Source organism: Metopolophium dirhodum, chromosome 1 (assembly GCF_019925205.1).
Source record: "Metopolophium dirhodum isolate CAU chromosome 1, ASM1992520v1, whole genome shotgun sequence".
Lineage (NCBI taxonomy): Eukaryota > Metazoa > Arthropoda > Insecta > Hemiptera > Aphididae > Metopolophium > Metopolophium dirhodum.
Window position 1 is genome coordinate 15,857,829 of NC_083560.1, and position 24,142 is coordinate 15,881,970.

Genomic DNA, 24,142 nt, shown 5'->3' on the forward strand with positions numbered 1-24,142 from the left:
AAGGAGAAAACCGGAACATTATTTCGACTACTTAGCGTGTACACAGACAAACAAAAAAAATACCCATCATTGTTAAATCAATACATTAATCGTTCTGCTCAGATTCTAATAATTCTACATGATTTTTCATCAATAATAATAAGATATTAATTGTCTTTTAAACACATTATAAGAATGATCGTTATATTATGAATCATTTTATCAATGTTATCATATTTTTTTAATAGCAGGAATGGGCAATAAATCCATTTTGTATTATACGGGTCTGAAAAATTGTTTCGTGCGAATTCCATCTGATATTATAAAACATTGTTTTGTAACATTGCTTGTAGTTACAAACCACGAATTTGTACCATGTTTGTGTATAATACATTTTGACAATAATTATCACGCAGGTATAAGATGGAAGATTACGACCACATCCCAAACGTTGACGCGGAACATTCTATCCTTAACTCCATGCTGGGCGAATATTTTCATCACCAACATTTTAAAAACAAAACCCAGAGAGATGCAATATCTAAAATTATGAAGAGTAAATACCTATAATGTATTACATTTTAATACAAAAATACAAATTATAAAGCGTCTGTCCCACTATATTTCAATTGTATATTAAAGTTTTCGAAGTGTAGGTTAGGTACCTATGATTTATTAGGATAGCTCGTTCTCCCGAAAAAAAACTCTGAAAAGGGCAATAAAATTATGGACAATAGAGGAGATGTGAGCCGTAGCTAGGGAGCCACTAGTTCAGGGATGGAAAATCCATTGCACAAGAAAACAATTTGGAGAGCATGCGAAAAACTAAAATATTTATATTATATATTATATAACATATTATTTTTATTTTTAATAATAAATTACATCACAAAGTTAGTAATTTTTCAGTATCATTGACGTCTTTCGGAAAAGATAAAAAAATTAAAATTCGATTACGAATTTTACGGTTATTTTTTTCTTACAATATTGCATATAATATGTATTTAATATAATATATATAATATTTCTCATAATTTAATGGCACTCTTGAAAAAATTTTATTTTTGGCATGCAGCGTCAAAATAATTTGCCATTTCTGCACTAGTAAATAGGTATACTTTTCACATTGGAACTGATAAGCAGTATTGTGCATTATATTTATCTGTTTATCTTATTTAGATAAAATAAATACATAGTTTTTTTTTATCTTATCCAGATAAATAAAACTGTTATCTGATTATCTACAAATGATTATACAACTTTTTTTATTAATTTCATTTGATTTTTTCGGTTTTTCTATAACTTTTAATACTTATTTGAAATTTAAAACAACGCGCCAAATGCCACAATTAGTTCACAAAGCATCATCCGAAATGCGAAATAATTTTGAATGTTTGTTTGTTTAAAACCAAACAACATAAATTGTCAATTTTTTTTGATTTAATTTGTATTGATTATTATGTTTCTATTGCAATAAATCAATTTTGTCAAAAAAAAGTCATTAATTCATTAAACAATAAAATTAAGTTGCCAGAAAATTTTAAATGTCCAATATTAATAACGTCCCTTTTTTATACAAATTTATTAATTTGATCTATACAGTATTTTTATATAAAATAATGAATTATATTAAGTATAAAATTAAAAATATGTGTTGGTACTTGGTATACCTACATTATAACTGAATTTATAAAGTCATAAGAAACCTAAAAACTGTATAATTATCTGTTTTTTATCTAGATAAAAAGGAGGTTATCTTATCTTTAATCTAGATACATTTTTTATTTAATTATTTGTTATTTTATCTAGATAGTTAAATTACTAAACAATTAAAACTGTTGTGTGAATGAGCAAAAACGCAGAAATCAAAACGTTCTTAGGTTTTAACTTCAAAACTATGTTCGATCAACTTAATAAAGTACTTACGTGGAACCTTGTTTTAAATTTTCAATCCTTAGCTATAAAAGTTGAACATTTTTAACTACAAAAATATTTTTGAATTATAGATTTGATAAATGTTGTCAAAACTCAAACGTTAAATGCTTATAAAAAAATAGTGTGCATATGTATTTAAAATTGTTTTCAACTGCTGTTGTATCTACATAATAGGAGCCTTGTATATAATTTTCAAGATTTTGACTCAACGAATACAATTTATTTGCTATTTATAGAATTAAAAACTAAAAATATTTAAAATTAAAAATGTCTGTAAACAACAAGAAATTAGACAAAATATTTTTAAAATGTTATCAAGTGTAAGAATTGATAAAATAAACAGATTGTACCTATACATTTAAAATGTCTAAAGTTATTTGTTTTTGAATTAAAACAAAATAAGATAATCGCTACATGATAAATCCAGTGAATATCTAATGTTGTAGAAACTTTAAACGCTCATAAAATTTTAATTTGACTTTCCGGTAGTGATTTTTTTTTATAAAGGTAGACAAACTTATGAGTTATCTAGTATTCAATTTTCAAATATTACATTTAAGAGGACGTGTTACCCATATGTGTTGTCTCACAAGTGCGTACCATAACAAATTGTACGCTCAGCAGAATACATGTAGTCCCGTTAGTTTACAAATTAGAGTGAATTGTCCTCTTATAAAATCTAATATTATGATTAGTATCTACGTAAAATCATGGGCTTTTTATTATATTTTAATTTAAAAATGGGCCACGACCAGTGTAAATATCCACATTGTCTTTGACACTCTATTATAGGTACTTTAATTAAAATGTATTAATGTGGCAATAAAAAAAGGTTCAAGATGTATCATAAAGAAAAAATGGGGACCAATATTGTCCACATAGGTCAGAATATTAATAATAATAATAATGATATAACCAATTTGTCCATTAACCGTTCGGTTCCCTTTATGTTTATGTATTCTTCAAAAGATATATACATAATAGTGTACGTGTGTACCTTATATGAGTATACCTATAATAATTTAATTATTTAATACAATGTTGTGTTTTAAAGGAGAAACCGATGTAATTGTTTCGTTGCCAAAGGGACATGGAAGGACTTTATGCTTTCAATTTCCTATACTCATATGTCAGCGAAAGGTCTCAATAGTTTTTGTTGGTGTATCGTCACGGGTTAATGTAAGACATTTATTTTTGATAAAAAAAAACACATGTTAAAAATATGAAAAAAAAATTGTTATTTCCATAGATGCAGATAGCCCGTTTGAATCGTAGAGAAATTCACGTAGAAATCATTGACGCAAGGACATCTTTGGAAGAATTCGACAATATAAAAAACACTATAAATAATTTATCCCATATAAGAAGTACACTAAATAGTATGCTCTATGTGACAACCGATGTAGTCCCTACTGTTGACTTCTTGGTCAGTAAATTTAATACCATATATTTATATAATATTGAATCATCTATGGTTTCAACTAATATGTATGCGTTTGTATCAATCTTTACAGAACTTATTGCATCATTTAGTTATGACGAATAGTTTAGGGTTTATAGTTGTTGACACATCATACTGTGAAAATGACTGGATATCCGGTCAAACAGATAAGTATCAAGCATTACGTAGACTCAGAAATACATACCTGCAAATCCCTTGGATAGTCACAACCCAAAAAGCCAGTTACGAAGTAAATATTACAACAACAACAATTAGTTCTAATAATTTTAAATAATTTATCTTGTTTTATGATTAGATCGCCAGTTGCATAACTTCTACACTATGTCTTAGAACTCAAAGACCTGATATCCTCGGTGATTCTATACCCTGGTTTACTATGAATATTGAAGATGATGATGTACTAGTGGACCGTTGACCAACAAAGGTTAGTTGATTAGTATAAGGACAAGAAATTATGAATGAAGTATAATTGTGGAGAATAATTTAAAATTTAAACTCAATTTTATTTAACTACATTTTGTGATAATAGGTATGTCAAATGTAAATAAATCTCAAATCAACTTTTTCGACAGACTAAATGATTCAAAAAATGCGCAATATTTCAAACTCAGTGAGAAGACTACTCCCCTGACAACAAAATTATGTTATTTAAATATTCAAACAATGTTTTAATCATAATAATAATAGAATATTATAATAAAATTATCGTGGTAAAAAAAATCATGTTTTCATTATATTGTTTCATAACATGGGTACCCAAAATATTACACTTTAACATTTCCACAATATTATGTATGTTTTAGATTTAATAATGTACTAATATTCAGAAAACATTTTCATAAGAATAAGGAAGTATAAAAATTAAATATCATATTAAAACAACAAGCTGTAAATTTAATTATATATCACTTGTTTATTATTTTTTAATAGGTATAAATGTTCACAATTCATTAGATTGGTAGGTTATTAGGTTGTTTTTTTTTAAGTCGAAATAGTGCATAATAAAGCAATATGCCAAGGCAGTTGTGAATATCCTTTTCTGGAATATTTTTGTACTTTATGTTCGTTCTAATCACATCTGAAAAAATATTTTAAAACTATTATTTAATTTAAATAATATGTTGGTAGCAAAAACAATTTATAGTATCATAATTTATATTTATTTTACACAGTTAACGTTTCATTGATATGAGATACCTATTTATGTTAACAGAGATAACATATAATGTATATTATTTACATATTGTAAATAAGTTAATTTCCTCCATTGAGACTATAATATGCGATTGGAGTTTATTATATTGTTAAATTTGGTACCTGTTTTGTGATTTACGTTAAGTATTAGTTTTTGAATTAAAATTAAAATTTTTCTTCAACCTAACCTTTGAATAGTGATTTACGAATATAAGATACCATTTATTAATATATATAATATTGTATAGTAAGTACTCCAAGAATCTATATAGAATTAATAAGACTAAAAAGGTGGGTAAGTGGATGTCACTCTGCTGTACAGTAGGTTACAAGTGGGTCACTGTAATAGCTCAGAATCTAAAATATGCATCATAACTTTGACATGCAAAATATGAGATAAACAACTTATTTTCTTATATAGTGAATATTATTATGATGTTAAGATGTCAAGGAAACATATTATTTTGGTTCTCAAGGATTAATTGCTTAAGCTGTAGTACCACCTATTGTATTTGTAGGTACTATTAATATTAGGACTAAATTATAAAAGTCAAATAAGATATTGAGAAAAAACTATTTCCTAAAATAATTAATAATTTGGGAATGAGGACCAAACATAATAATCAATGATTCAAGATATTTACAATTTAGATTTTACCTATTATCAGATGGTAGCTTAAATAGATAAGAAACACTATTTTTTCTTAAACCCAAACAGCGAGTAATTCACCAATACATTGTCTTTAAACATACGACCAATTACCCTGCGATCGCCATTGTCTTAAGTGTGGGCGTCTCCATGATGTTCTCACTCAACAACTGTAGGTAATTTAAAAAATATATTTATTTAAAATTAAAAATATTATTATTGTTTTTTTTATTATATTCTATTCTATGTATACTTGTACATTTTTGTAAATAGTGTGTACATTATAAACTGTTAAATATGGCAAAAATAAAGATACTCAACAGCAATAAGTTACAGTGAAAAACGATAAATTAATTATTGCAAATGATAAATTCGTTTCACGTGATTTGCAATAAAATAAGACATATTTTATTTTACATATTTTTACATATTTCGTCATAAATACATATTTTTACATACTTGGTAAAATTTTCGTTTTTATTTACATATTTCGTAAATTTTGACAATTTCAGTGGTTTAGTAATATTATAATATTATTTCGATAACGGTATTCAGAAAATTGTAAGTGTATAATGCATATAGGAAATAAGTAGGTTAAAATAAATAATATTAATAACTTGATTTTAGTTTATCTTATCTGTTTCTGTTCGATAACCATCCCTTAATGATGTTAGATTATACTTTATGTTATACAATTATTTGACAAAATATATTTACGAATTTACAACAGTACCTAACAGACTATCAGTTCTTGTGTTCGCGTGGTAGTGAAAACATCTTTGCATTTCGAGTTATAAATTATAATTTAAAACTAAAGACTTAATAATAAATTAGTAAATATAATGCCTAAAGTAGCTCGATCTATTCAACTAAAATTTCAAATGTTATCCGTGATTTTCCTAACGAAACTTTTTCGAGTGATAATAATGTACTTTACTGCAATGCGTGTGATATAAGTGTTTCAACTAATCAAAAATTTCAGATAACTCAACATATCTCAACATCAAAACATAAATCTAACAAAGAACGATTAGTAAAAAAACAAGTACAATCAAAGCAGCAATTTCTTACATCATCTTCAAGTAAATGTAGTTTTAATATAGAATTATGTCGTGCAATGATTAAGCAGATATACCTCTTGCTAAATTAGATAATCCACATTTCAAAGAATTTTTAGAAAAAAACATAGGTAAATCTATGCCAGACCGTAGTACTCTTAGAAAAAATTATCCCTTACAATAAATTGATTAAACATCAATTTATTGTATTTTTTTAAATTTTTCTTTGTACAAAATTTTTATTTTATACTACATATTTTGGCAATTTTAATTACATATATATGTACATATTTTTGGTTTTTTATTACATATAAATCCCAGCCCTAATTATAATATACTACACTACCTATAATAGATAATAACAGCATCATTATCTATAAAATAACATGCTAACTAACTTGAAATTACCATATTATTTCTTCTGTTAGTAATATCTTTGTTTAATATTTGTATTACAACATACTTTTATTATAAAATGTATTGTTTCACTGTAACATGTAAATGCCGTGTTGGGTAAATTACTTTTAAAAAGTAATGAAATTACATTACCAACTCGTTACTTCAAATATTTATATTTAAATTACAATCGCGTTACCTAAAATTATTTTTATCACGTTATATTATTTTTTCATTTATAAAGTAGAGGGATACAAATAACGTTACTGTATTTTATCATTGTAAACAGTTAATTTTTTTGAACCATATTCAATTCATATGATTCAATTATTATGTATATATTTTACAATCATGGACTTAGTGATAATAGATACCTATTATGTACAAAAGTGCAATCAGTATATTTATTATATCAATTTTCGTTTTTTTGTGAATATTTTATATAATTTAAATCAACTATTGCATTTGACTTGGCTGCCAAGTTTAACTGTCGATCAGAACGTTGATCGCGTCCTTTATGGAATTAATGTATTTGCTAAGATGCACTTTAGATAATAATAAGTATGGGTATAGGTGGCTTGCATCCAATATTCAGTATTTTTTTTTATGCTAAATTGACTGTAAGATCACCGTATCACCATATCATCGTAGTAGAGTGTACCAGATACTGTATGTTTTAAAAAAAATATATTTCATCACATATTGAACCGGATGTAAAGAATATTTAAAAAATCCACATCTAAATTTAAAAAATAAAAAATCTACCCTTTTCATTTTTACCATATTATTTTAACCTTAATACAGCACCAGGTTTGAGTCCTTCCAAATTTTACAAACATTACTTACTCATAGTATAACAAAACAAATTTAATTTAAAATTGCACTGTATAAAAAAAAAAATTATGTTAAAAAAATAAGGTCCATTAATGCCAAATTGTTGTACCTTTATGCATCGGAAATCGGTGGAAAAAGTATAATCCTTATACAGCCGGTATAAATCAGATCACGAGTTAAGTTTTTTTTTATATAAACTGCAAATAGAAATTGTAATAATGAATGAAATAATAAAATTAAAAAACTAAAAATTAACTGAAGTCAGCTACATCTAGTCGTTATACAAGCCTGGTATAAATATGTCCTGCAGCGGCCAATCATTTGAACTGCAAAAAAGTATTAAGTAATGATGTTACATTTCAGGTGTATAATTTTGGGAAAATATTTAAATTATGAATCATAAAAGTACATTTTTGATACATAACTTATAAAAATGTCTTTAATTTGAAAATATATTTAAAATAATGACGTACATTATGTAGTTTGTATGCATGGTACATTTAAATTTGTTTAAATATTTCAAAAAACTTATTATTGGCAAATTTTACGTTTAGTAACACATTTTACTCAGTAATTTTTAAAATTAGAGTGAATTTACCTTTTAGAAAATTTAATAGGTAAGATCTAGCTATTATCAGGTCATCTCAGAGGCTTTTTATTTATATTTTTAAACTGTACTTTTTTGGGTAAACATATTGCATTCCGAAGTCAACAAGTCCATGTTTTGTGAGCAAATCCTCCCTTTACGCGCGAGATTATTGTTTTTATGATTATAATGTTAATCAAAAAAAAAACCAGTGATGTAATATTGTTAGAATATTTTTTATGTAATTCTTTTATATTGAATGGAAATTTTTTTTGAAAAGTAATTCCTATAGCAAAACGCGTTACCGTTTCAATTAGTTTCAAGTATTGTGAATTAAATAATAATAATAATAATAATAATAATAATAATAAAATTAGGTAATTATTATTTATTTATTACGCACAGTGAGCCCAATATAATTTACAAAAATATATATATTTAACCTAAGTGGGTGTTACACTTACCCAACTTTACAAGTAGCAATTTTATAGTAAAATTACATAAAATTGCATGTCTAGTATAATAATGGAAATAATAGTAATAATACAAAACACATGATATAAGATATTATAATGCGACATATAAATTTAAATTTTAAGGTATATAATAGTAATAATACAATATTTATTAATATCTAATAAACAAGTGAGGATGCTCATTGCCAAGGCGCATCATCCTATCAATTGGTTGGTTTCTGTAACCAGATAATAATGAGTAAGTTATTCTGCAACCAGAAAATCTAAAACCAAAGTTTTTTTTTATAGTTATTTTTAGTTCAAATTTGGACAAAATTAGATTTACTCGTATATATAAACTAAGATGAACAAATTTAGTTTTCTGTTATATTTTAAACTATTATTCGTGGGTACTTAAAACTTCTTAAGCATATTATTCTATACAAATATGATGATAATCAAATAAGAATAATTAAACTCAACTGGCTAGCGTATTATTAATAACAATATAAATATAATATAAGATATTCTAGGCTTTCAAACCATCTCTGCTGAGAATTTTTTTTCGTGTACATATAATGAAATTATATCATTGAATACAAATTTAACACCATCCATTACAGTGACACTATTAATACTTTGGGATATAAGTGAATTTAACAATTTTGTAAGGGAGTGTTTGACATTAAATTTATAATTTTCAGTAATTAAATCAGCATAAGTGTTTGCTCTTATGTGATTGAAGAATAGTAATAATATTTTATTTGTATGTATGTTATATATAGTGGCAATAGTCATTAGTCAATCAACCTACAGCATAAATCTCAAAAATAAATGTTCTTGCTGGATTTTAACAACATATTGTTATTATCTCAGATTGTGTATAGAATAACCAAAAGTTTGCCTGTGGAAGTCAGTTCCATACAGATGCATTTGTTGTTAAAAATTTTATCTTACACATGCCTAGAAGGTTCTGCGGATTTGACATAAGTAATATATGACATGAGATTGTTCTAGATTTATGATGGATCGGTTGACTACTTTTACAAAGTGTATATGATTGTATCTCCCTGCATATTTCCAATTGCTTATTTGTCAACGACAAAAACTTTTCTGTTTCATAACTAATTTAACTATCGGACCGTTTTGAGAGTTATTATTGCAAAAGGAATTGGAAAGGCATATATTATAAGGTATTAATTGCCAACAATAAAGAAGTTAAATTTAATTAATAATGCTGAGTAATTGATAATTCCATTGAATATTTTAAGTCTAATAACTAGCTAATTATTTTTTCTGACATCTAAAGTTTCAAAATTTGTTATTGAGTATAATCCAAAACATTTTTCTTGAAAGTTTATTTGACAACATCTATAACTAGTTAAGAAAGCCTCATATAAAAGTAATTAGACCGTATTAAACCACGTCCCTAGGACAAATATCTCTTAGAATATAGCACAGGATGTGTATAGTCAAATATTTGACAGCACTCAGAAACATTATGTTAAGTATACAGCAATATATTTCATTATTTTTTGGTTGCATACATCAATTAAACAAAAATTAGGAAAATCAAACAAATGGGAATGTTTTATACTGGATAAAGATGATGATGAATTTGTGAACTTTGATATATAGCAGCAATATTCGTTCTGCAACCTTCAATCTACCATCTAAAAGTCATATGGATATCAAGTCAATGGATGTCAACAATTTTCTTCCCATTGCCACTGTTAACTTTGTGTTTACTGAAAAATTGTAATACATACATTGAGAATACTCAGGGGTAAGTATAAAAAATGGCAGAATGTATTTTTGAATGGAATGCCAAACAAGGAAGAGCAAGTCAAAAAACTCCAAAAACCTAACCTAAAATACATATTGTCTACTACAGAAGGAAAAATATATTGATAACCGATGTGCACAATTTATAACGGTGAGGCAACTGAAAGAATACGTATATGAGAAAACATTTAACTTGTGGTGGTAAATTGATGATTTCCAGCGAGGGTGCAGAGAAAATCTGATATAGATGATCTTAACTCAGCTTATAAACTCAAACTAAACGATATCTTATGAAATAATTATTGTGTAATTATGAAGGACGAGAGTAGTGTATGTAGAATTTTAGAGTCACTTCTCATTCAGTTAACTTCTACTCAAAATAAACACTTGAAGAACAGAAAAATCGTAGACAGCACACCATTGATTCCAGATTATTGCAGCAAACCACTAAGAATTTGCGTTAACATCAATCGGCCAAAAATTACGACAGTGTTGGTAATCCTGAACTCGAGAAGACAGCGTGTAGTCCTCTCTATTCCGCAGTATTTGGTATGTGCAGAAAAACTCAGTAATGTATGATACCTAATAAATTAGAAAACACATATTAGTACTTGACACTATAATTTGTTAAAGGATAAAATGTATTTTAGCAAGGCTGGCTAAGTTGATGATTTTTTTTAATTCAGTTTTTGGTTAAGTTAAAAGTTAAAAATACACATTTATTTAAACTTTTCATTAAGTTCAACATTTTTTATTATAGATACTTTATATTTTACCAAAATCAAAACTAATAATTAAAGACAATAATGTTTATACTTAATACAATATTTCCATATAGTTAGTATCTCATTGAAGTTTTGCGTTTCTAAAAAAAAGAACAATAGTTAACTATCTAATAAGTTGTATTGAAAAAAACATAACAGTTTAACTTAAAACAATTCATGGTTAATATTTTTTGACATGAAAATAAAATAGAATGAAATAGTGAAATTTAATTCAATTAAAAACAAAAGAAATAAACTTAACTCATTTCTTGAAATGAAAAATTAATTTCGTAAATTTCAAGTAAATATAATAAGTTAATAGTTAATTTAATGACAATCTAACAGTAACTAATTAAGTCAAAAAGTTCAAATAATATTAACCTTTTAACTCGTTAATGCCCAGCCTTGAATTTTAGTCGTAATTTATTAACTATTTTATTTAAATACAATAATTATACATAAAACTATAGTAATTTGTATTTAGTATTTTTGTACCCACACATTAAAAATGGTTAATTGTTGTTTTGTACCAGGGTATAATACTGGTTATGCTCTAGATGTCAAACATCAAAAAAAAATTGGCTTAAAAAATAAATGTTTATTTAAAACACATATCATATATTCATATCATCAATATGCGCTCCAAAGGATTTTTCATTCATTCAACAGATAGTCTTTTTGTTCTTATTTCAGCTCTAGAAAAAATAACATTACAGACTTTAATATCTGAAGAATTAAATGTAAATACAATTGTTTCTATAACTTCAAACTTATGGATGGACACAGCATCTTTACCATTTGTTGGCTGTGAAGAACACAACATGGGCTTGACAAAAAGTATTGTACGCTCTTTTATTACAATGCGTGCATTTTATTGTAAGACATTCAAACTACAATGAAACTACAAGAAAAAGGAAAAAACCAAGTGTATTAGATAGTTGTCAAAACATGAATTAATGTATTATTTTTATAAGCACCATGTTTCATTTATCATTATTAATTAGACATGTAGTAATGTTATCGAATATTTTGAATTTTAAAATTTTTTTGTAGCAAACACCTCTTGAACTTTAATTATATATTTAGGTGTATTTTAACATGACCAGGTAATGAATAATAAATCATAATTTATATTTCATTCGAATTCAAAAAAATCAAAAAGAACATACCATTTATAGTAAAGTACGTATAATATGTGGTAAAACGGTGTAGACACTATCAATTGTACGTATGAGAAATAAATGAGAACCATTTTTACGGTTGTTTAATTACACAATTTTTTACTAGAAAGAGCTAAGAAGGTTTTCCGATTTCGGAAATATTTTATAAGCAATATAGTCTATTTCAGTATATTTGTTTTGAATAATATACATATTATTAACATATTGATGAGCAATGTTTATTTACATTTAATTATTCTTTAGTACAACACTACCACTTTGTAGAACTATTATCATCTACCTAAAACTTATTATTTTTTTAAACGTATTTCATATTGTCCTAATTAATATGCCTTACAAATGTTTTGTTCCTGCTATTTAAGTAATCCTTAAACTTTCCATCCGGCTATTTAAGTAATCCTAAAAAAATAAAATGCAGAAGGGAAGAATGTACCACCTATGTTCCATCCACCACAAGTAACACTTACCCAATAGTTAATTTTTTTGTTTTAAATTATAACAATATGTTGTGTACTTATGTACTTTAACATACCTGTAACCCAACTTATCACATTGACTACCATGAGAACGCTGGGGTCCACAATTTGTTTTATTATTCTACTGATCTTTATATAACATTTTTTTAAGACAAAATGTAACTATACAATACACATAAGTAAATAACTGAATACTAAAAAAATATTTAAATATACAAATATATATTATCCAACACACCAATAATAATGAACGGTTTGATTTTTAATACAAATTTAATGTTTGTATAATGCCATTTATATCAAAATTTTCTCCAGGGTTCTTACATTCTAAGTTATCTCTTAGAGACTTTATATTTTTAATAAGACTAACAAATACAATTGTTGAATAGGTAGAATAAATTATTTATTTATTAATAATCAACGGGCATAAGCCCTTTAACGAGAAAAAAAACATTGCCTAATAATTGGCAAATATGAACCTAATAACAGAAGGATAAATAAAAATACAACTAGAAAGACAGAAAAAAAAATAATAACATATAATATTTAATTAATTAATCAAATTATGTTGTATTCTGCCAATAAATTATTTTTAAATTTATAATTAAATTATCTATAAATTTGAAAGGTTCATAAATGTAAAATATAATTTTAAAAAGCTACATAACAGTATTCTGGTATAAACATGAACATTTTGAAATTATTTATCTTGCAAGACTTATCATCTGTATGGAATAATAAAATACCATGGAAAGGTAGGAACTTATCTGTAAAATATGTAGTTTGTGGTTTACATTTTAAAGAAGACTATTTTTTTAAAATATGAATGTAAAATGCTTGATGGGTCAATTAAGTACATTGAACGAATACGTCCAGCATTAAGAGAAAATGCTATTCCGACAATATTTTTAGTCTTACCAGAACGATTTTCAAATGTAGGGATAAAAAGACTGGCAACAAAAAATAGACAAGAAATAAAAAATGAAATAAAAATAGTACAAGAACAAAATTCTCCGAATGAGTAAGACACTATACTTATACTAATTAATAGTACTGCTACATAAATGTATTAATTATATCAATAATAATTATATAAAATGTAATTTAATTATATTTTGGGGTTTCCCATTGTTTCAGAATTGGAGAATTCTTTTTCAATAGCTTATCTTCACAAAAATATCAAAGATATAATACTTCCAGGGAATATGTGAGGACTGCATTTGATTCCATAAAAAAAATAGCATTTGTTCACATAAATTATCAACTAAAAACTGATAAAACTGTGGTTTTTACTGATTTATGTTTACCTAATGTAGTCATAATTGATTCACAAATTGAAGTTAACAAAATAAAAGGTGAAAGAAATTTACAACCGTTACTTCAAAATCTAGATAGCTTTAAGATATGTAAAGGAGTTAATAATGGTCGCCAATCAAAATTGTGTGTTCGTTTCTTTAATCCGTCATTAACTTCTCCGGGAATTGTAAGATGTTCTAACTGTGCATCAGAAAGAAGAAAACTGAAAAAAGTAAATCCACAAATTTAACACCAGCTAAAAAACTTCAACGACTTACAAGAAGGTTAAAAACTAAATATCAACAAAAAACCAGACTTAAGAATAATATAAGTTAATTATATTTTAGAATGGACTTAAAAAAATGTTTCCATTTTTATTAATTATACATATACATAGTATAAAATATGTAAGTAAAATAATGACATCACTTATAGACTAGATAATATTGTTAAAACGCCTTTTAAATATTGATATTCTAATTTTAAAACTGTTTATAATAAACAATCAGTTTTATACAAATTCATAATTACCTCTTTTAAAATTCAACTATTGTAGACTATTATCACATGTCAGTATTATATAATGTATTGACTTCATATCTGTTTAAAGTGTATAGTTGGTTGCATTGAAGCAGAAATTATGCACTATGCAAAACAAGTACCGCCTTGTTTCTAAGGATATGTTGAATGAATGCATACTGAATCTGCCAATAGAGCTACAAGAAATGGTTAAAACAATTTTTAATGCAGCAAAATGTAAAAGCTCTAAAGGAAGAAGATATAGTTTAGGAAAGGTATATGAATGCTTGTTAATGCGTATAAAGGGACCAAAATTACACAGTAAAATGAGAACTATTAAAATAAACTGCCCTTGCTATCAAAAAAGACACTTGGAAGGTATATCGAAAAATTGCACCCAGCTTATGGATTCCAAGAAAACACATTTCAAGTCATGAAAAAGAAAGCTCAAGACTTAAGTTTGGCGGAAAAACATGATAATTGAAAGATACATATATTTTTTTTTTTTAATATTTTTATATGAAGAAAAAAAATGTAAAAAAATAAAATTTAATATTTAGGTTGTTTGCTTCTGGATGAAATGCAATTATAATCAGCTGTAAAATGTCAACGCAATAGTTTACAGTTTCGTGGTTTTGTTAACCTTGGTGCCCATACTTCAAACAAAATTTTTGGAATATTTAAAAAAAATTATGAAATGGTAGCAACTAAAAAAGGATTGTATGATCCAACACTCGAAAAAATGAAATTCTATGTAGGCGCTGCAGATGAAATGACAGCATCGACGTACTTTGGATTATATGTTACAGTAAACAACACTTTGGAGCTGATTAAATATTTGTCGGAAAAATTGAATTATAAATATTTAATGACAAAAAAATTAAACCAATATACTCTGGAAGGGTGTTTGCCATAAAAAATAAAATATACTTAATAATAATAAATGCAATTTTTTATTCAATTTATTTACCAATGCAAATTGTTCCTCCAGTCAAAGTGGTCGTGACTCGTGAAAGAAATAGAGAATCCTTCTATTCTTCACTATAGTTTTTTTTTACGACAATAGTATTAAATAGTATTATAATATTATAAAGTGCATACATTATTGCATTGATTATACATTTGAATGAATACTGAATTCTGAAATTTTAAAAACTTTACCGCGAATAATACGCAAAACGGCATTACAATACGCCCTTCTCGAGATAGCACCTACATGGCGGAAGGCACGCCAACCAAAGTACTGTCTGATTAGGACTCACTTTTAAACTCGAGTGACTACCTACACCGTTTTACCCATGACAAATTAAATAGATATGTCAGCAACTCGTGATACGCATGTCTGTGACGTAAGCATTTCTCTAACATCCCGAGCGGTGGAGTAGTGGTGGAGTCTTCGGCGGCGGCGGCTATTTGCGGCAGGGGCGGCGGTGGACCAATGAGAACCGGAGAAATGCCTGCGTCACAGTACAAGGCTGGGCGGAGGGTGGGTGCGCGATTTGTTTCCAAACCGGTAATATTGCTGACATACCTATTTAATTTGTCATGGTTTTACCTACATCGTGGGAAAAACGTAGCCCCTGGTGGCAGAATAACCATGCGACTTTTGTTGGGCCATTTTTTGTATACGGAGTTATGGTCTCCTTATCTCTAATCTTCATGATTATAACTTATAATAGTATAATATTATAAGATCACACAGCAAACGAACGAAAAACGATAGTACAAAGGACGCGTCGACGCCATGATGGTGGGACGCCCATAGAAAAGAGTAATCTAGACGACAGACAATGGGCCACAGACGTGGTTTCATGTATATCAGTACAATATTATAAAACACTTTGTTTTTCTTTTTAAATATAATAAAACCCTAGTTAATTTCTATACAGTTATACATTGCATATGTTTTTTTTAAATTTCAATATTTTTTTTAATACATTGTTTAAGAATATATGAATGATTATTTCTATGTTGGTATCACTGACCCCCTATCTCATTAACTGAGTGATAATATCTGTATATCAAAACATTTTTCTTATCCATTATAGTTTTCAAAATTTTTTGAGTTATTTGCCTTTTCCACAGTTTTAAAAAATGGATACCTTAATGGTAAGTTTAATTATATTTTATTTTTTGTAAGGCACTTATTTCAATGTAAAAGTTATGATTTACATGCAATGTTAACAATATAGTATGTATTGTTTTATTGCAGAGTAATAAAAACAATGTTAAATATTATTTGTCTTAATTTAACATTTACTAATCTTACTAAATAATGTGAATATAATACATCTTACCCATTTAATACTTATCATAATAAAATGTGCTTAATTTCTATATTATTCTTTATATAAAAACCACTTCATTAGATACTAAAAATTTAGTCTAGATTAGCTTATATTATAAATAACATACAGCATTTTTTATGGAATTAATAATATAATATTATAACAAGATTGTATAATATGATAAATTAAAAATAATAAGTTGAAATTTTAATTTGTTTATTTTTAGGAAACCAATAAACCAGGACATTTTATGGGATTTGATATTGATGATGATGTATTGATAATTATTGAAAATAAGAAAAAATGTAAGTTTTTTGTCTATGATATGATTATACAGCTTTTGTATTTAATTTAAAATTAAAGATGTACCAATTTTAAATTGTATCAATTTTTTTTGTTTATGACCACATTTAGTGTTAAAAATGGAACTAAGTAAAGAAACAGGTCAACCTATGGAAATAGAGGAGCCATCCATTGTTAATAATAATCATGATAATAAAAAGAAACAGTCTAAATCAAGTAGTTAGTTATGAAGACTATCTATAAACCTGCTTATGTTCTTATATTTTATATCATGTAAATTATGAATGTGTAATACCTAATAATGCATTATTTTATGATTTATTTATAGTATCATCACTAGAACCTAATGCTGTTAAGAACAATCGGAGTAATAAGAGGCATAAGAAAGACAATTTAAACAGTGATGCCTTAGAATCTTTGGAATCACAAGTTCCCCCTACTTTAGGTGAGTCACCCCCAATGTATAATACATATATATAGACAAAATCTCCCTGTATTTTTATGGAAAACAAGTAAAAATATTCCAATTTATTTGTACTCCATATAAATACACACTAAACATTAATTTTCATAGGTATTATTTTATTTTTGAACGTATTTCTTTTTATACTAGCTTTATGTCTTAATGATCTTATGTTCATTGTTGTACACTCACCCATTGTATAACACCTGGACATTTAATTTTTGTGTATTAAACAAATGTTCTCTTAGAAGTTTTAATTTAATTTTATTTGATTGTCTAAAACATCAATTCCTCTATAATTAATTAACTATTAACTTGCCATTGGTGTTGAATAAGCGCGAATCCCGGGCCTCGTCACCTCGTTGTTTTTTCATCATTATTTGTTATATGAAGAATTTTCAAGTGGGCACCCGTAGGTATCTGCCATGCCCAGTGGGAGATGGTGGCCTCTCTCTTCAGACACCGTGACTGCCTGAAGAGAAGTGCCGCCCGTGGCTGGGGATCCAACCGGCAACGGTGCGCATCACAACCAACGTCTTAGTCCACTCGGCCACTACGTCCCCCTAATTTTAAATTGTTAACCAATAAAAATTAATTTGTAATTTTCTATACATAATAATAATTCGTTGTATGATCATTTTTATTCATCTTCGCCCAAGTAGTGACATATTTTGCTGATTATTACACAGTACGCATGTGAATGTTGTGTGCTGCTTAAAAATCAGTCTGCGTTTGAGAAAAAAAAAATATTACGTCAATATTATTGAGTGAGTGCAACGCTTACTTTATGGATACTAATAACATTGCATGTCGATATATAATCGAGAATATTTATAAAATTATTATATTTACAAAAGTCTATTTAAACATGTGTTGATTGAAGGTATTAATAGTATTGTATGAATTTAAGTACTAAATAAACAAGTGTTTCTCAAAATACTAATGAGGAGCAGCACTCGCCACGATACCAATTGCGGAATATTATCCTCTTATCATTTTTGTAATATGTGATTTGATTCTAAGATCACTCAAAAATCAAGAAAAATAATTTTATGAGAATGCAATTGATCTAGGATGCTAATGGGTCTGAGAGAAAAAACAAATATTGTGCTGACATTTTATTAAACTTATAAACTTAAAATTTCAATATTTAAAAATAAAAATATGAAAAAAATTATAATTTTATCAAATAGTTATTTATTTTTAAAATTTTTAGAACTTACTACTCCAACATTCAACCTTACTTCTTTAAACACTAGACCACGCCGTATTAGGGGAAGAAAAATTAATGTTGATATCAATGATCCTATTTATAAACTTCCACTTGAGCATGGTAAGTAAATTATATTAATGATCTATTTTGTGTATTATTTGTGTTTAATAATTTTCAGGTTGGAAACGAGAATTAGTATACAAAAGATCAGGTGAATCTACTATTCTTAATCGAGGAAATATAAGTATTAATGTATACTATTATTCACCAACTAACCAAAAACTTAGATCATTAGAAGAAATTCAGGAACAATTGGACATCTTGTCTGATAAAAATCTATCCATAGAAAGTTTTACATTTTTAAAAGAACCAATTGACACAAATGTTCGAACAGAACTTATCAGAGTTGCAAATTCTAAATTATCTAAAGTAATGAAAATAATTTTTATTTATTATTGTCTATTGTAGCAAGTTATTCCATAGTCTAATAACAATTTAAAAAAACACATTTAAATTTATCAGCTTTACTTTGTATATTATTTTTTATTTCCTTCCTGCTTTTTCTTTAATTCCAAAAACCCTTAAATACCATAAACTTTAAGTATTTTGAACCTAGAAAAATTGATGTTTATTCTTAAATAGTTTTAATAGTTGATAATATTTAAGTAAAAGAGAAGAATAGTTTGATTGATTTTTCAACCTCACACACATTTGATATCACATTAACAATGTCTGGTTATTTGATAATATTTTTTTTTTAGACCTTATAAGTAATAACTCAAAACTATTTTGTTAACAATTAAAACCCTTACAACTTAATGTAAAGGTTTATTTTACTTTTATTATGTTTTAAAATCTTTTAATTAAATTTTTAAAAGTTTTGTCAGTGCAGAAGATTTAAGTTTGAGTTTAGGAAATAAGTTTGTCATCCCTAATTTTTAAACTTAAATATAATAAATATTACTTGAGTAATTTTCAATTTCCCTTCATGCATTTTATGGTTTTAGGAAGACTCTTTTGTTGGTGTTGCTGTTAGACCTACAAAATCTAAAACACCTGTACAGCGGCCACCATTTGATTATAAAGTGTCAGATGGTGAAAACAATAAGTCTACAAATAAAATGAAAATTGTTTCTAAAAGTACTAAGAGTTTCTATAGATTGAGATCTAAAAAAGATAAAAGTAAATATATTTTATATACTATTTTATTATTATTTATGAATTATGAATAGGGATTCAATTTTAATTGAGTATATAAATAATTTCTTTAGCACTTAATATATATTTATAAATTATTAAATAAACCCAATTCAAATAATTGCATTATCTCAAATAATACTGCATCTCATTGTAATATTCTAAAACGCACACATAAGGCAAATTATCTGTGAAATATTTAATTAAAATACAATTCACATTTTTCAAAATTGCATACAATATTATTTTATATATGGCGGAACTCCCTGTGTATTTATTTGCCTATTAATCTGACAAATAATTATTTGTTTTATTATGCAATTTAAATACAGAACTGACATTTTACATTATCACCTAGGTATTTCAGAATCAATGAATACATCTTTATCTACACCTGAATACTTATCTGAAGACTGCCAAGCTATTCAATCTAGTGCATCACCAAAAGTTTCTTCTCTAAAATTTCAGAAAATTGATATGAATAACACAATAATTAAAAGACGGTAACATATTGACTTTATTTTATATTGTTAACACTTAAACAGTTTTTGCTTATTAGTTTATTATTTTACTTCACAAATGTAACGCAAAATTAATGGGTTGTTATCCTTATGCTTCCTTCATAATCCTTCCTCAATCAAACCATGTACGTGAATGGATATAAATAAGTTGTAAACATCAAATTGGTGAAGTCATTATGCAGACACCTTGTGGGATACAATGAACCTGCCACTTTAATATGTGCTCAATTTCTGGTCTACTATCATCCAGCATGTGTCAATTTAAATGTTAATTTAAAAATTGTTAGTTATGTATGTATAATAAGTGATTATTTATAGTTTTCTTTATTTTTTTAAAACAATAAAACTTTTTCCTTTTTTTTTTTATTTAGAACTGTCAATCTACTGTGTGACAAAGAAATAGACGTGTACAGTCTTCTCATACTGTGGTTGTTGGTGCTACTGAACCGGAACAACTACGTGTTGAACCAATTCGTATATGACAATTGAATCAAGCGTCAGAAACACCTATTTTTTTATAGATAGAACACCTAATTCTAAAACTGAAGAAATGCATTATGAAATTGATGAATATAGTGATAACAGTTACTCTGATGTAATTAATAAAATTATTTTTCAAGGAAATGTATACAAAACTATAATGGTTGATGGTAGTTTTCATGAGCAGTATGTCTATGAAATGAAACAAACACGAGGACCCAGTTTGATGACCTGTGTTATTCAAGAACCTAAAAACCTGAATGAGTAAGTAAATATTTTATCTTCCCTGTCTTTTGGGTAGCGTTGGTCATTAGGCTTATTTGTATGAATGAGTGTATGTTAAATGTTCGTTTTTTTTTACTACTTTAATCATTTGATTGTGTTTGTTTTCAGATTTGAGCAGAAAGTCAACATTCCTATATTCCTTTCAATCCCTATTTGTTATTTACTAATTGTTGCATACATGTTCTGAGGGCTAATTTAGTTTGCATGTTAAAGCTAGTGGTCTTTACATGCGCCTAATTGACAACATAAATAAATATTTATAATGCTTTCAAGTACAATAAAATAATTATAAACCTAATTTTTTTTTTTACCAAATTTAACAGGAATTCTGTAATAAATGGTTCTTCAAAAAAAATTGTAACACCTTTTGTAACTATACAATCATTCAATTACATGGTTCAAGCATTGATACATATTTTTAAACATTTGAGAACGCATGAGCTGTTATCAGCTTCTAGAGTATGTACCGCCTGGCATACAATTGCAATGAATAAATACTTAGTAAGTATAACCTTAAAATGTCTTATAATGTATTTTTCTTATTTATTAAATATTTTTAGTGGCAGAATGTTCGTTTAAAAAATTCTATGGTCTATGACTGGGAAAGGTTTGTAGACTCAATTGATCAACAAAGAACTGATACATTAGACACTAGACGTATGTTGATACCCTCTGAAGTTGAAGACTCCAAAAGTTTTTGGTTGAGATTTTCAAATGCAATGAAAAGAGCACAAAAGCTAAAATTGATTGAATTGTATAGATGTCCTGTTCTTGTAGTTGAAGATATTATTTACTCATTACCTCAAATTGAAGTACTTAATGCTACTTCAATAAGGTAATAAAGAAAATATGATCCATTTTTTTTCAATAGTTTCAATAATTGATTTTATTTTTAGAAATCCAAATTTGAAGAAAGGGACAGTAAATTTCAATGACTTAATGTACCTAAACTTAAATCATTTGGGACAAATGACAAAGCTCACAGAGTTAAGACTAAAAGGTTTAACTGGAATAAAATTGACGGCATTGCCATCTTTTGAAAATTTAATAAATTTGAATAGATTTGTAAGTTTAGTAATAATTAATTATATATACATACAATTAAAATATTGTAGAAAGAAAAGTATTATATTTACTCTTATTATTTTTATGATTATTATTTAGTCTTTAACCTCTATTAAAGCATTTCCAAAAGAGATCTATCAGAGTTTGAATACTATTACTGATAATATTGAGTTTTTTGAAATTGGAGATTGCGAATGCTTAACAAAGAATTTTGCCGTGTCACTAAAAAGATTTGTCAATTTGAATACATTGAGATTAGAAAATTGCTGTAATTTATGGCATCAATCTGCACAGGATGTTTTTACTGTCATTAGAGGTCTTGAAAAGCTCAATGTTCTGGAATTGGTAAACATAGAATTCAGTAATTGTGTCAAAGATGAATTAGAAAAATGTGATGGTATTAAAGCTTTACTGATTATTCCTATTTATATGAGCCAAGTATGTAAACTTGTTATGTATTATATTATTTTATAACATCTATTTATTAATATTAATCTAATTTTTTTTTTAGTCCTCAACTACTAACTCTCAACTGATTGACTGTCTCAATAAACTCTCCAAGACATTAACACACTTGGTTTGGGGATTTACTCGTGAGATAATCCGTGCTACAGACATAATTAAAACTCAACAGAACCAGCATACAATAGGTTATAATTTAAAATTATCCCATACCAATGAAACAACCTTCAATATACCTATAATCAGTACAATACAACCCGTACAGCGGCCACGAGTTAAGGCTACTACTGAAAAAGAAAAAGACAAGTCAGATTATATTGAAATAATTTCACATACTGCTCTAACAAAATTGCTAAATACTATGATGCCTGATGCTAAGACTAAGGTAATTCAAGTTCCCTTTTCTAGAACATGTAGAGTTTATTTGAATGAAGAGTTTAATGATCTTTAAATTAAATGTATAGTATTCATTTGTTTCTTTACACGAGAAACCTTTTACAATATAATTCTATTTTTTGTGACCAGGAAATTTTTTTTTTGTTCTTCAAGGTGGGGATTTTAATAGTAATTTTAATTATTAATTATAATGTGTATGTATTATGTTTTTCTGTATGTATAATAATAACTGATTATTAATCATAAATGTTATCATACATTTAGTAGATATTTAATTGTAAAAATTTTATTTCATTTAAAATTCATATTTTTTTTTTTATTTCGTAAATAATATAAATCTATCATTTGAAAATATAACTCTTGCTATTCGTTGTATAGTTAATTAATTTTTATTCAAATCTAAATAAAATTAGGTCCAAGAACTTTTTAATAAACAGTAATATTCTATGTACTTTTTATGAAAAATAATTTATGTCATATAGAATCATTTTTAAAACTGAAATAAATTGTCTTTGAAATCAATTGTATATCATGCTTAAACACAAGAAGATAACTTTTCAGGTGATCTCAAAATCAATGAATATAGTCTTGATTGTCTTGGGCCATGGTCAATACTTAATACCGATAAACTATAATTATTGTACTAAGAAGTGAGAAGTGCAGAATGGTGTGAATAGGTTCACAAGTTAGTTTAAATATTTTGAAAATGTTATTGTGTATTTGTGTATTCTGTATGGTAATAATTAATAATATACATAATAATATGTACACTTTGCGGCAAAAACTTTCAAGTCTCATAATTTTTATAAATATTTGAAATTTGAATATTTTTATGAATAATTTTAGTAATTAAGATTCCGAGACAAATAGTTTTCCTATGGTGGCTTTTACTATTACCGA

General features: G+C 26.5%; 1 protein-coding gene and 1 pseudogene across 1 annotated transcript; both read left to right on the forward strand.

The window, feature by feature from the left end:
• Positions 1–402: 402 nt before the first annotated feature.
• LOC132933369 (ATP-dependent DNA helicase Q5-like) lies at positions 403–3,971 on the forward strand. Its single transcript, XM_060999664.1, has 6 exons — positions 403–535; positions 2,969–3,093; positions 3,164–3,340; positions 3,429–3,605; positions 3,672–3,800; positions 3,906–3,971. The coding sequence occupies exons 1-5, from the start codon at positions 403–405 to the stop codon at positions 3,789–3,791; spliced, it is 732 nt and encodes a 243-aa protein (XP_060855647.1). The 3' UTR covers positions 3,792–3,800; positions 3,906–3,971.
• Positions 3,972–15,266: 11,295 nt separating this feature from the next.
• LOC132933374 (uncharacterized) lies at positions 15,267–23,297 on the forward strand (annotated as a pseudogene).
• The last annotated feature ends 845 nt before the right edge of the window (positions 23,298–24,142 follow it).